Raw genomic sequence first — 15,177 nt, 5'->3', positions numbered from 1 at the left:
GGGTAAGAGGCCAAAATTGATGAAAATTCCTGTTTCGAAAATAGGGGAACAGATTTGACTGGAGAGCTGTTTACACTGTGTCCTGAAGCTCGACACGTTGTCGCATAAGCATCCAATAGTATATACATTTGCATACGAAGTGACCGATAAGCGCGCCGCCAGTTCGGTTTGCACAACTCTTGTTGTTGTGATACGAACGGTGGGCCGCTCCACAATTTCGCTGTGCCTGCGCTCCGATTTTAGGTCTGTGACCTCAAGAGTTTAATGATTAACTTGTTGAAGAGCATGTGACAACACGCGTTGTCTATCTCAAGTATTCTTGTGAGCTGTTCTGTAACAGCTATAGCCAAGATACGTCTCAAAGTATATGCTGCCTTGGCGTATTGTTTTCGTCTTCATATCATCGGTAAAGCTGTATGGTTCTTTAGTGGAACATTTCTATAGTTGGGCATCCGGAAGAGGAAACAGGAAAGTTTAAAATCAGGATGAAAATAAAGGAGTAAGAGTCGAGGCCAAAAGGTCAAAGCGAAGTGTATCAAATCAAACTTTATTGTCTGTCTGAAGTACTCCAAGACAGTATTTTTTCTTGCTCACAGACCCAACCACAAACATGAGTATATGTATACAACATAACGGCAGACATAAATGTCATACCTATATTCAACACACGCGCACACCGACACCTTCTCACACATACATGTGAGCCTCTTAAAGAGGATGCCAAGTAATATATAGTAGCCCTACAAGTCCTTGTGCCTTTTATTTAGGATGGTGATGGCAACAAAAAACTACCTACAAATGATGTGAATGTTAACCAGTCAAGAAAAATTTGAACAATACCAATAACTGGTAGTCTCGAACTCGTGAAGTTTCCATACAGATAGTGGATGCAGAAATATAAATTTGATTGACCCTAGTTGTGTATACACATCATTAGAGTTATTCAAATGCAGATCGAAGGATCAGGATAATGACCAGGGATGAATTTCAAGGGAAGTAACCAATGTTATACTCAATATTACTAAACACTTCTCTCCCTTCTCTTATTGATTTCGTTTGGCTTCTGTCTAAGCAAATATCCCTGCGACAGATTTCCTTCGGTACGCATGAAAAACTTTTTACTAAACTTTCCCAAATTTTCTTATAGGGTAAAAAAAATCTCTCGTAAACCGTTTTGCACATTGTTGGTAGAAACACCTGTGTTTACCTTTTATGCGCATGCGCTTGAGAGTTTTTCCGGTAAGAAATTGTGTCAGGACAAAAATTGTATTCGCCAAATGAAAACAACAGGATTTGTGGTTACCCTTACACCTTTTATTTCAAGTGAACTGGAATTCAGTCTACACCAGGCTTTAAAATGCAAAGAGATGGTACGTTGATATGATAAAGATCTAAACGGGGTTTTTGTTTTTGTTGTTTACAAACGTGACTGCAGTCGTGATCACTCGTGTCAGTGTGTAAAATGCTTCCTCATCAGTGATTATCTAATGAAGACTATTTATACAGTAGCATATTTGCACGGATATTTGTCATCCTTATGTATAGCTCATTTTATTTCTAGTCTTCGGACGTAAAAGGTTTATTTCTGTGGAAACGAGCGGTTTAATGTTTTCTTTGTTTTTGCTGATATAGTTTTTATTGTACATCATATACGTGCATGAATAATCTAGACGCAACATTTTCATTAGACCATATAATATAGTACGAAAATGGGCTTATTATACTATGGGCACTTGAATCCTCGAAAACATTATAATCGTGAGACAATGATACCACGCTGCTTGCGAACAATGTGTGTGAGAGAGAGAGTGTGCTTCAGTGTACTTGAAGGATGACTATAATTGGCAGGACGTATCATTGAAGTCTAGCATTATAACTAATGTCATAACTGATGAACAGTAGTACTTTTATAGGATCGTATAGATCTTGACTTGAGTAGGGCATGGGGCTAGTCAATATAACGTTAGCTACAGAAGTATTTCTAGCATCAACTTTACAGTCTTTATTCAAACATTCCAATGATGATGTATTTATAACCAGTTTGTAAAAAAGCACAGTTTATGAGCTCTTACAGTTGTTCACTTTCACCTGTGTCAACGCTGTTATTGAGAATATTGTTCAGAAACACACCATGACTCTGTTTCCTTATCTCCAATGTGAATAGTATTTAATCCATTTGTAAGCTACCTAAAGTGCAGACGACTTCAGAGGGTGAAGCTAAGGCAAACTATATATGGAGACTGTAGCAGACTAGCAGTTACCGGATGGGAGAGTAATGTCATCTTGATGCTAAGCAGGGTCAGGGTTAGCAAGATCTTTCTCCAGGGATTTACCTCAAGACATTTCTTCCAAACTGTGGCAGGCAGGATCTTAAAAATAACATCATCAGTTTTTGTAGTTACAGGAAGTAGAAGTCTTTTCTAAAGGTCATTTTATAGTATAAAAAATACAAAGCCCAGGTTCATATTGTAATAGCGAGGATATTTTCGTGGCTTTTTGAGAATAACTTTAACAGATGGTTGAGAAAATGTTGAATCAAAAGATGCAATGAAAAGAAGAATCTTTTGTCAGCAGGGGAGTACCATGATTGACCATTCTAGAAATATGGGTTGCTCTTAAAAGATGAAGTTTTGATGACAAATTATACCACGAGCAAAACGCCCTTTATAATGGATTTTTTATTCTTAGGCTCTACAAAGAGTGCCAATTTTGATCTTGAAAAATAATTTAAGCTTTGTTAAAGCACACTAAGATGTCACAGCAGTTTGTTTTTCTGCTGTATCAGGAACGAGGTTTGTAGAGTCAGTATTCATTTTCTAATAAATGTTTGTGCTCAATTTTATCTCTCGAAACAATATTTGATTTTTTGTTTTTTGTTTCTTTCCCATGAAGGAAAGGAGAGTAAAGTTGGTTAGCAGAGATAACTGCAGAACATCTAGTGTAATTAACTGATTGGAAGAAATTAGTTAACAAGGTGTTTTTTATGCCTGTAATCTGACTTGGCCTATTAAAATAATTGAGATTCAATGAAATATAAGATCTTTTTCTTTCTTTTAATTTCAGATGCTTTGATGACTTGATTTTACCGATCCAGTCATTGTTTTGGTCAACTAATAACTCATGGATCCAGGACAAAGTAAAAAGAAAAACCCAAACCTGAACCTTCCTATAGATTTTTATCATTTACTTTGTTTAATTGATTTAAGATACCATTTATATAATGCTTCCCATCCTAGGTAGAAATTCTTCCAGATTTCAGGATTTGTTTGGGCTGTTGCAATATTGAAGTTCAGAATAAAGCTTGAATGTACCTTTTCCATTGGTTCCATAAAGACTGTTTTATCTTCAGTTTATGGTTTCAAGAATAGAAATAAAAGATAATCAGGTTGATACTAAAATTAAAGAATAATATTCTAAAACACTTACATTTGTTTCATTACAGCTTCACATTCTCACTCAACATCTACTACAATAAAGACTACTCCAAGCATCGTCAATGGTAAGTTAGCGTTGACATCAGGTGGTTTCTTGATGAAGATACTTCACTCTTGTGGTAACTTTAGTTTATTCTTTGAACTTTACTTCCAGATTACTGAACATCAATTTTGTTATTTTAGGATTGTTGTGAATGCTTTTCTATTTCTCCTAGCATCTTTATGTGCTTTAGGAAGGTGACCATATACAAAATACTTTATAGTGATAAAAAGAAAACTGAGTTGTTAATTTCATTGACTTGAATGCAAGACATTATTTTTCCTAAATATTGCACCTGTTTGCAGGGGTAGCTTGCTGTGCTTTAGCCCTTATTTGAAAAAAACAATGCCTTAAAAATGCACAACTCTGCACTGTGAGAAGGGACAAAGAAAATGCAGAAAATGAAAATAAATGATCTTGAATCAGGTTTAGCTCAGATATCTTCACATGTGCTTATTGTTGTAGGAGGACCAATCATACAAGAGTCTCAAGAGTCTGCAGAGTACCAGAAGGCCTTACAGACTGTGGTTGGCACTGCCCTTGGCGTCATTTTCTTAGTGGGAATTATCGCCTTGATTTTCCTTCTGTACAGGCTTCGTCATCAAAGGCGGCGCCCTCGTTTAGGTAATCTCCAATGTGGTTGATGTTATAAACACCAGCAGATGTTAGGTTGCCATTTTTTGACAACCCTTTGAGCAAGTGCTTACAGAGAGTGCATAGGAGTTTTGCAAAAGGCTAGATACACTGATGTTTTTGATAGTCAGGTTCACTTGGGGCTCACCAGCTGTTTAATCATTTTTCAGCTTTGAAAGATAATAATAATGTTCATATAACAGAAATAATCATTTTAGGGCTTGTAATAGACTAGTTCATGGCACACACTTCATAAAGTTTGCTTTTTTGTGAAATGCTTTTTAAAAAAAGTGGAAAAGATGGTTAGTGTCAGTGATGAGATCACTATAATTGCAGATATCTGTGATCTAGGAAGTAAGGCAAATGCAAACATTCTTTAGAAGGGAGAACTTCTCCATTTCCAAGTTATTGTCAAATAATATAAAATATAAAGGGAGGAATTATAACTCTCACTATGCAGCACCTTTGAGTTTGAAAATATAAGATTGAACGCTGCCCATTATATAATAAAACTCAATTTATTTTAAAACTTGATGTTAAAAGTTATTATTTTAGGAGTCCTTAAAAAATGATAAAAAGTGATGCAATTGTACTCCAGTAACATAAAATAATATGTCTGTAAAACAAAGAGGAAGATGACACAAAGGACCATGAAGTGTCCTGTCTTTTTCCTTTCACAGCGCGAACACGGTTGTGAGGCGCTCTTTAATTTCGAGTTTAGATCTAGTCAAAAATGTCTAATTCTGATTCTGAATCTGAAAGTTTTTATTCAGAGGATGACTTTAGTTGTCTCTAGTGAAGAGAATGTGGAAGAAGATAAAAATAGTTTTATTTCTCCAAACAATGCAACCACTCTTCATGACACATGTTGAATTCTTGTTTACTTTTTATGATTGGTAACAGTTATTAATAATGTTTCAAATAATGCTTCTTGCATTAATTTTTACAAAAAGAAAGTGTGGCTGCATGACCTAGTCCATTTTTATCATCATTTTGCACTTGGAAGGAAGCAGCAGAAGTCATCAAAAAAGTATACACGCATACAGTAATATCTTCAGCAAATATACTTAGTATTTAATAAAATTGTGGTACTCTGAGAACTGAATGTACATTAAGATTTCTATATCTAAAATATTGTCTCGAGGAAAATTTCCTTCTTTGTAATGTTGATCATTGGCATTTAGCAGACCATGCTAACAATTATTATTCATAATTAAATTAAAGATATTTCAGTGTCTGTGATTCCTTTGGCCTTTTCTTTTTGATATCATAATGATGTGTTATTTTTCTTTAGCTTAGTCTGCTTTTGCAATATATTTGCATTTGATCATCAAGTCTTTGCAACACAAAGTAGTAGAGTGCCCCAAACCTCCATTATAGTAAGAATTCAGGAGTTTGACATTTACCAAAGAACATGAGGTTGAAGAAAAATGATTGAGCAAATATGATGGACACTGTAAGTGAAACCAGTGCTTAAAATACTTTTTCTCTTTTCAGTGAATGGGACAACACAGCATTCTCCCAGTATCAACAGATCAGTCAGCATAGGTGAGAGAGACATTTCTTGTCACAATGAAAAGATGTAACACTGTTGGTTTCATGCAGCAGTATGAGATGCAGACTTCCCCAGCCTGTCTGAGTGATACCCATGTGTTTTTTTTTTTAATAATTTTTTGTAGAAGAGTAATAAGTAAAAATGTTCAAGTGAGAAGTCATTATAGAAGGTGGCATTATTTACATAGAGTTCAATGAGTATTTCATTTCGTTTAATTATATATCTTTCAATTTTTGGTTTTGGCATGAGACTTGAGATTTTAGATTTCTTGTTTTACTATTTCTCATACTTGCAAATTGAGAGAAGATTTTTTAAAATGATTGATAAAGTAGAAGAAACCAGTTATAGGGAACAACAAAGTGATATAAACAGTTGGCAATAAATAACTGGAAACTCAAAATAATCATAATTATAATCATAATAATTAAATTTGTAAAGTGCACACAAAGTACATGCAATACATGATTTAGAGTGTAACAATGATAAATCAAATGCATTTATTTTGTTCTGTTGATCTTTAATTTTTAAACGGTAAAGAATTAAGGTAAAAAAGGTTTCAAGTTATAATCTTAATTTTTGAAGAAGGTAAGCTTTGGAGAGGGTGAATAGTTGCTGTAGAATTATTACTCTATCATGAGGACTTCAGTATAACTATAAAATTGTTTCAACTTTGTAGCAGTGGGCAGTAATACTTTTACATGTAACAGATGCAGGAGGCAAACCAGTCCCTTCCGTGCTTGTCCTGTATGCTTTTGACTGTGCTGTGCATGAGGCGGTTGTGGTGGCCCTGTCAGGCCTTTTGATGGAGGCCTGTGGCGTTACAGTGTGCCTAGATGTTTTTGAAGAAGCATCTATTATGGAGCAAGGCCTGGAAGATTGGCTGGGGGATCGATTACAAGTAAGAACGTTGATGACTATGCTGTGTTCTACCTTTGAGCAGGAATAAAAAGAGTTCATTTTTCCTTTTTTACTTTGTTAAAAATTATTTTGATGTAATGGTCTAATCATAAGAATGTCAAAGTTTTTTGCACCACAATCCTGCAAAGACTTACGTTTTCATAGTTTTCTATGATTTGAACATTAATCTTATTCATTTTACCACAAAAATCTATTGCAGATCTATTTGTCCACTGGATGTTTATAGACCCTATTTTTTAGCTAAAATGATAATACACCTGTGTGAAATATAAGCACAGAATACTTAATTGTGAATGTATACTGCACAACTGTAGTGTTTTGATTAGTTCTGGTCCTGAAACTGCTTTTTTTTCCTCCAGTATAGTTTTGACGCTGTTTTGATTCCTGCAGGTACGGTTTAAAAAAGGATTTTTTGGAGGAGAATTACCTCAAGGCTATCAAATAAAAATGCATGTAATGAGATGATTTGCTTAGCCTTAGAATGATGGTCTTGTGGTGCCACTAGTGGTCAGTGCTTGTCATTAATTCAGTGAGGATTGATTGTCTTGAATTCAGATTTTATCTCAGGGGCAGTGTTTTTTTCTGCATGTGATACCTGTCTGCAGGGCTGGCTGGCTGGTTGAGCATGTTAAAGCTTCAGCTGCTGACTCCTTGTAAAACACCATTCACCCAATTACCCTTAAAATCTGTACTTGAAAATAATTGTTAAAATCCCTCACCTTTCATTGCCATCATGTTTGCTTTTGAATTTTCATTTCAGGAAGCTGATTTTATCATAGTTGTGTGCTCTTTGGGTGCTCGACTGCGCTGCAGCAAGAAGCGGGTTCGATTCCGTACAGAACAGAATCGCACGATTCCAGACTACTTTGCTGTTGCAGTGGATTATGTAGCAGAAAAACTCCGGGCAGAGCGAAGCAAAGGGATGGACATTGGCAAGTTCATAGCTGTTGTGATGGATTATTCTCGTCTGAGTGATATCCCACCTCAACTAGAGGCTGCCAAAACATTCACTTTGATGGGTGGCTTTTATGCTCTGTGTTCACACCTGGCATCCATGTTACCTCACAAAGTTCAGCTTCTGGAAGAAAGGGGACCGGATGTGAATGCATGGCAGCAGACGGAAGCTGGGCAGGAACTTTGGGCAGCCCTGGGTCAAGCACGAGACTTTTTTCAGGTTAATCCTAACTGGCTGGAGGACAGACTGGAACCTCCTCCTCCCAGAGCAAGGACAAAAACACGGCACCGGCGTCGGCACCATGATGGCGAGTCTCATGAACAGCCCCTCCTGCCCAAGGACAGCTTTTCCACTCAGGACATGGCTGACCTGAACCTCAGCACAGGAGATGACGCTGCTTTGCAGGGTCGTCGCTGGCAGACAGAAGGCCGTATGTGGTTTGTCAACAGTCGCCCCAACTCCTTACCCTCTTCTTTGACCAGCAGCCAGCCGTCCGCTGCTCACACTTTGCAGGGGGTGTCCCGCAGTGTAGATAGCTTTCCCGTAGCTGTTGGTCTGGACCTGGATGGTCAGGACAGACCATCCTGCCTTGCTTGTCGGTACCATCAGCAAGGATGGGCAGTATCATCTGGGCACAGACCGCCGTGTCCTGTGCACACCTGCTCTCAACAGCAAGCCAGCATCCTCTTGACTGACACTGATGGAGAAACAGACATAGAACTAGGAGTGGAGGTGTCCCCTGAACAGCGTTGCTCCCGCAGTAAGTCTTTACCTGCTGTAGGAGAAGCAGTTCGAACATCTCCTTCATACTGCCCTCACCTTTCATCTTCTCAGACCTTGGGTGAGGGTTGGCCGAGCATTCATCTTGGGAGCTCACGGACAGTGCTGCAAGCAGAAGTTCATAAGGAGTGGGGAGTCAACAAAGATGTCGAGGCTCACAAAGAGAATGCCACAAAGACTAAAGAGACAGAAAAGGAAATGGGAGACCCTGAGGCTCCTTGGAAACAGCAAAGCCAGCCTCTGAAAGGCCTTGAGATAGACATTATTGAGGAGGATGGGCCAAAGGAGTGGAGATCAGACACTAAAGTCAGTGGCAGAGCCTCACCATCCTCTCTGTCATCAGTGTCAACTATTTCGTCAGGCTCAGCTGGAAACACTGGCTCTGATTCTCTGGAGAGGGACCTCCTATCGCTGACGATGCCACGCATATTTGATCATGGTGCGGACCACAGAACATTCTCCCTTCCTGTAGGGTCTGCTCTGGGGGCTCCTCCACGGAGTTTTTCATTCTCTGCTCCTGTGTCGAGCCCTACTTCCTTGGTGAAGCCAGCACCCTGCCTGACTCCTCTTCATGTGGTCCCACCACCTGACTTAACAAATCTCTCTTTTGGTACCTACCTACAGTGTGATTTAGGTCTTTCAGATGTGCAGTCCTTAAAAGAGGATGTCCTTTAGTGAATGCTGTAGACATACCCGCGTAGACTGCCAAGCAGCAGGTTATGCAGTTTTGTGGTGCTCTTTGCAAGCTCAAAATCCATATTAAATGGATGTTTTGTAAGAATGAGCTATTGTGCAATCAATCTGTTTGAATTCTGGCCCTCCTGTTGGCTAGAAAGCTGTTAGATGATGCCCAGCATGTTACAGAAATTGTCTAAAAATATAATGGAGGTGACTTCGATCAATTGTTAAAACTTGTTTGAATTTTTTGTTTGTTTGTGTTTTTTTTTTAAAGAAAGAAAACCTACCGGCTGTCTGTGATGCTAAGTGTTTCTGTATCAATAAATCACTAAGTTTTATATATGGTGCTGCCTTGAAGCATGTTTGATGTTGAGAGTATATTCCTTTATATGGAGTGTGGGGAAGTGTCTCTGTTTTTGTAATGTCTTGAAAATAGTTTACATTTGACTTCATGTGATATTTTTTTTAATATTATGTGTATTCTGTGGTTTATAAATGGAAATTTAAAAGGTTTTGAGGCTTCATGTTACAATAATTAATCTGTGTCTCTGAAATGTTATATTGCACCCTACCCCATGAAGCTGACTGTCTATAAAAGTTTAAGCTTTTTTGTGAACTTGAAGGCTTCAGATTATGAAATGGCTATTAATGACAGACATGAAGTTATCTTTTTTTTCTACAGGTACTTGGATTTCAATATATTTTTTAAATAATGCCTTGAATCCTGTATCTTCTCATTGTAAAATAAGGGGAAAGGCTGTTATGAATGCTGTGAAAAAAATTTCAAGATAAAGAGAAAATGACAAGAGGGTTGGATGGCACATCCATCTGAAGAACAATCAAGTCTTCCCTTTACAAATGAAATTGCAGAACTTGTGGAATCCCAGCTCACATGCAAATTTAGATTTTTAGGGTGCTTTTTTTTGTTAGGGGTGAGGGTCAAAAATGATGAATTGGTGAGCTTACAAAGGTTATCGTATACAGAAAATTTCAAAGGTATTTTTTCTTATCTTTCTTGAATGTTACAAGTGATTAAGCACGTTCAAGCATGTGCTATTTACTGATTTTTTGTGAACTATTTTGCAGCAACAAGTATGCTGTAGGCAGAGCTCAAATACAAATATTGTTTAGTACATGCTGTACATTGCGGTTGTTATTTGTCACATCCAGTGGCCACTGTCCAAGCATATCATAAGTAGTGACCTTGTACTGTAATTTGCTACACCTGCTGCCACAAATTTTCTGTTAACTACGGTCACAAATATCTTGATTCTTCCAGAGTATTAGATTTGAAAAGGTGTGCTGTATTAATACATTATCATGTTTATTATACCTGATTAGCATAGCATTTATGATACATTGCTATTATTATTTTTACTATACTTCAAAAGCATAGCTAGTTGCCACATAAAACAAAACACAAAAAAAAAACCACCAACACAAAGGGCACTACTGGGAGTGCACATAAAGATGAATAAATGCAAAACATTTAAGGCTGCAAATGTTGAAAAGGCATGCTTCTGAAAATACAGTCGTATGAATTTGACTGTTCACTGTTAAAGAGAGTAGAATGTGGCTTGGTCTAGCTTTGCTGGTAATACTAATTCAGTTCAGAGGGATTTAACCCATACACATGATGCCTGGCAGCACAACAGTTAAGCATTTGTCACCTTTGGAATGATAATTGGCTGTCAAGGATTCAAATCTCACCTTGGGTATGCTGTTCTTTCTCTGTATGGCTGCTATAGTTGCTGGTTTGGTCTAAAATATCAGCAGCCATCACTTTCCCCTTTAATTTTCAGAAAGCACTTTGGAAGTTTTCCCTAAAACTATTGATTTATTGCATGATGCTTTTGTTCTTGTTTCAATGTGCTCAGAATCAAAAAATTAAAAAAATTATTGCATCTACTAAAACGTTTTATTAAAACCCCCCAGAAAATGGAGGCCTATAATAATAATGAATTTTAATGCAATAGCATGTGAAGGGATATGTATACTTTGTAGTTTTTAAAGCAGAATAATAGAGTAAATTAAGGTGTCAACTCGTTGCCTTGCCTATCCCACCTTTTGCCACACTTTTGGCATTATGGATTTCCACATAGCTATGGATCATATTTACCTTCTTTATGTCGCCACCCTCGCTGCTTGCACATTTCAGGGTGTAGTGGTTAAAACTGCAGTGGGAAACTCAGGGTTCAGATCTCGTCTTGGTACATTCTCTTTATTGCCACCTGTCCACAGGGCTGGGCGTCGGGGGTTTTCTCTGGATACGCTGGTTTCCACCTCCTTCCTCTTCCCCATGGTGCGCATTCACCTCAAGGTGGAAGCACTTTCCTTCTAAACCAACCAATCAACCTTCACTACATTTGTGTTGAATGAATGGTGGCAAGATAATAAGTTGGAACTGTATCTACTGATTTGCTGGGTGTCACTTTTCTTAACAAGCAATGCAACTTGACATTATTATGGTGCTCACCTTGAGCTATCAGATTTTTCTTGTTTAAAGCACCCATGAACACACACACACATATTTTGTTCTCTTTTAAATGCAAATAAAGTCCAAAGGAGGAAGAGCTTTAAGGAGCTTGATGTGTGCACATATCCTGTAAACCTAAAGCATGAAGTCCATTGTTTGCTGCTCATATGCCAAGTTGGCTGTTTTCACAGCCGTTTGAGAGAGAAATCTACTTTTTTGAATATTTAGATCGCCATAAACTTATCACTCAGGACCAAAAGCCCCAAATGCTCCATCGGCATGTAAATCATACTGTTTTAGCTCTTATCTGCCCCTGCTTAGAGTAAGCTAGAATGGATATCCTGGGATTGGACAGTTACCACTGTGTTCTCTCATGTTCTCTCTGTCTCTTACAGACACGTGTACACATCCACACACAGATATGCAGAACCACACTCATGCACAAAGTCTCTATTCTAGCTAAATGTTGTAATCACAGTTAAATCAGTTTATTTTTTCAAATTTTAAGGCCAAACTTGTACCTTATAGTGAGGACAAAAAAAAAGATTTGACTCAAGGGAGGCAAGTGAGGAATACACGTGATGCTAGCTGCCCTAGTTGCTCTGCTTCACTAATTCTTCAATCTGGTTTGATGAGTACCCTCATCTTTATCCACCAAATCAAATCCATTCTTTGTTGTCAGGCAGAAATTTTGGCATTTAAATCTCACCTCTACAGAGTAGCCTGAGGTGAGTTAGCAACTACAAGGATCCAAATCTCCTTGTGTCCAGGTGTTCATCATGACTTCTGGGTGGCTCGTCATATACGAAATACATGTTTAGCATAGCACCCAGATCTTGATAGTATCTAAAAGTATTTAATGGACATATACATTATATGAAAAACATTTCAAACTGCATAAGATATAAACTTGTCAATAATACATTCATATCATTTATTTTTGTAGCTCTGATCACATATGAGAAGCATCGACATCTTGCGTGTGGGTTTTTCTTTTTGGTTCAATTGTGCAAAAAGATGTTCTAGTCTCATAAAGTGAGATTTGTTCAAACACAGAGTCATGCACAAAGTTAAAAATTTTTCACCTGCTAATAAAGCAGAATGTGTGAAGTGAGAGTTTCTTTTTTTTTTCTTTGTATATTGTTGATAAGAACTGATTTATAATATCATGATGTTAATATGTAAGCATATCTGTAGGGTTTTTCCCTTTCAGTCAGTCGTCCCTTGACTGGCACCTGTCGTTTGGGGAATCACTTGGATAGATATGGCAGCTGACGGGGCCACTCTTCCCTATTTTGGGTGATAGTCAGCAGGTCCTGTACAGGACGACCAGCCCAGTCTTTAACATTTGTAAGTCAGTTCTTCCTCCGACCACTTCGGCGTTGACTTCTCTCCAAGGTGCCTTGAAGGATAGTCTTCGACAAAGTGTGACCTGGCATAGATTTATCTTTCATTCGTTATTTACTCCAAGATATCGGTACTCTTTTGTAGAGACAGACTGTATGTTCTCATGAGCACCTTTTGTTGTTGTTGCATTTTACTGACTATTAGGCACAGATGGTACACTGGTTTGCAACCTGGGTTAAAATTCTATCAGTTAAATAGAAAAAAGAGGACTTTGTTAATCCAAACATGTCTCTTCTCTCATGATCTAAAATAACTAATTTTTAATAATTTATGCAGGATATGAAGTCGGTATTGAAAAATATTCCTCTTTAGGAATAAGGTTTGAATCATTATATTTGAACAATTATTCCCCATCATGAAAAGCGAGAAAGAGTAGGGGGGAGGGAAATGTAACTCCATTCTACTTGAAGCCCCCTATGGAAGCAGCTATGATTGTCTTTCTTGCAACATCTAACAGAATTGAAAGTATCAGTATCATTCACAGTTTAAAAAAAAAAATCTAATATCGCAACAAATTAAAAGGCAGATTAATGCCTAGAAATTAGTTTTTTAAACTTGCTTCACCTCTTTCAAATGGTTGCTGTAAACAGGTGTGTCTAGTGTTATGGGTACAACCCAACACAGATTTCCCGGTAATAATCGAAGACCTGTTTTAGCCTTTCCAACAGCTTCCTACATATTTTCAAAGATTTTTGAGTAGGCAACAGCAGCAGATTCGTAGAGAGGAGTGTTTGACATAAAAATGTCAATAGTAGGTCAATGGTGGAAACGCCTCCCATGACAAAACAACATGTTCTAAAGGCCTTTGAAACTTTTTTCTTCCTTTTTTTTCCTTTCAATTTTTTTTGCAAAGACTTTCTGCCTTTTGCTGCAGCCATTCTGATGGAACATTTCTTAGCTGCACATATGGATTTCTTGAAAATGCTAGATTCTTCTGTCTTTTTTTCAGGGCTTGTTGCTTTTTTTATCTGGATTTTTTTTGTTAAGCTTGGTGAAGAGAACTCAGCCACTTGCAGTTGTTTTATGTCAAACAACAGCTATGTTAGGCATGGGGCCAGTTTTTTGTGTTTGTTTTTTTTTGGGGGGGGTTTTATTGCACCTTTTAAAATGAAGTTTTGCTACTATTGTACTTCCTTTCCTGCTGTCTTGTATCATTTTTGCTGCTCACATATGCAGAATGTGGCAACATTAATAGCATGTTTCCAAAGAAGCCTAAACAAACAGCTGAATCAACAATGCTTTAATAATATCTCAATGTCAGTATTTGACAAAGATATAATAGTGGGGAAAGGCATTTCCACTCACCATCATCATAACACAGAGGAAGATATAAGTAATAGCATATTTTATGTTGAAAACACCATGTCTGTGAATGCATAGAAAAAACTGAATTATATCAACTCCATGCAAATCATTTGATAGAGATAGTATCTGAATTGTTGGATTTTTCAAAATTTTTGCATGTACATAATCAATATCTGTTGTTATTTGAATTTCTGTTGTATGTGCAAGGTATGTGCTTGAAACTACTAAGGTTGGCTAGTTGTTTTGTGACTGCAATTGCTGAGAAGAAAATGAATCTTTGCAAGAAATATGCAGTGTGCGGAGGTGAGAGGCATCATGAAGGCAAGATGAAAGCTGGAAGGAAGAGATAAGAGAAACTAGAGGCCACTGAATGAAATAAAAGAGTATTTTATCTACTTGTGACTGCTTGCACTTTGCATGAAATTATTGAATGTCTATCCTTATGTTCAAGATGATGAAAGTGAAGATATGACGATGGTTTCATGGCATATTTTATACGTATAGGGTGACATACCTCTACTAGATTTGTTACTTTGTCATGTGTTACATGCTCTATGGCAGAGTTCTTCATTTGGCAATCGGTTTGCAAAGTCTAAATCCTGCGGGTATGTTTCTTATCAAGAAGAATGGAATATTGACAGCAAGTGACTCCCAGAATCTTTGAGCATCTACTGAATGAATGATTGCAAATTTTAGGTGTAGAAACTATAACACCTGGTAAAATTGAAAGCAGAGAAGAGAAAATATAGGTTTGAAGGAAATTAAACAAGACAACCTCTCTAGTAAACCATATGTGATGTAAATAATCTATACTTCACATGTAAAAACACTCAGATAAGCATCCTTTGTTAAATGAAACATTACTGGTGACAGACATTTAAAAAATATTTTTTAATTTTTATTTCCTTTTTGGACCTGCATTTTTATTATGGCCATGTACTCTAGCAATAAACAAAGTGTAGTAAAAGTGGAAAAAACTATTATGAGATCATTTTT

General features: G+C 37.3%; 1 protein-coding gene across 1 annotated transcript; it reads left to right on the top strand.

Annotated features, from left to right (window-relative positions):
• Positions 1-1,229: 1,229 nt before the first annotated feature.
• Positions 1,230-14,576, top strand: LOC112572973. The gene is made up of 7 exons (XM_025252998.1): positions 1,230-1,370; positions 3,064-3,136; positions 3,443-3,499; positions 3,940-4,098; positions 5,605-5,655; positions 6,370-6,560; positions 7,341-14,576. The coding sequence occupies exons 2-7, from the start codon at positions 3,121-3,123 to the stop codon at positions 8,988-8,990; spliced, it is 2,124 nt and encodes a 707-aa protein (XP_025108783.1). The 5' UTR covers positions 1,230-1,370; positions 3,064-3,120; the 3' UTR covers positions 8,991-14,576.
• The last annotated feature ends 601 nt before the right edge of the window (positions 14,577-15,177 follow it).

Source organism: Pomacea canaliculata, linkage group LG9, assembly GCF_003073045.1.
Source record: "Pomacea canaliculata isolate SZHN2017 linkage group LG9, ASM307304v1, whole genome shotgun sequence".
NCBI lineage: Eukaryota > Metazoa > Mollusca > Gastropoda > Architaenioglossa > Ampullariidae > Pomacea > Pomacea canaliculata.
This window is presented reverse-complemented; position numbering and strand designations above follow the sequence as displayed.

Coding starts and splice junctions, on each gene's coding strand:
- LOC112572973 (XM_025252998.1), top strand. Junction 4,099..5,604: donor AAGGCGGCGCCCTCGTTTAG/GTAATCTCCAAT, acceptor TTCTCTTTTCAG/TGAATGGGACAACACAGCAT. Junction 6,561..7,340: donor GGCTGGGGGATCGATTACAA/GTAAGAACGTTG, acceptor TTTTCATTTCAG/GAAGCTGATTTTATCATAGT.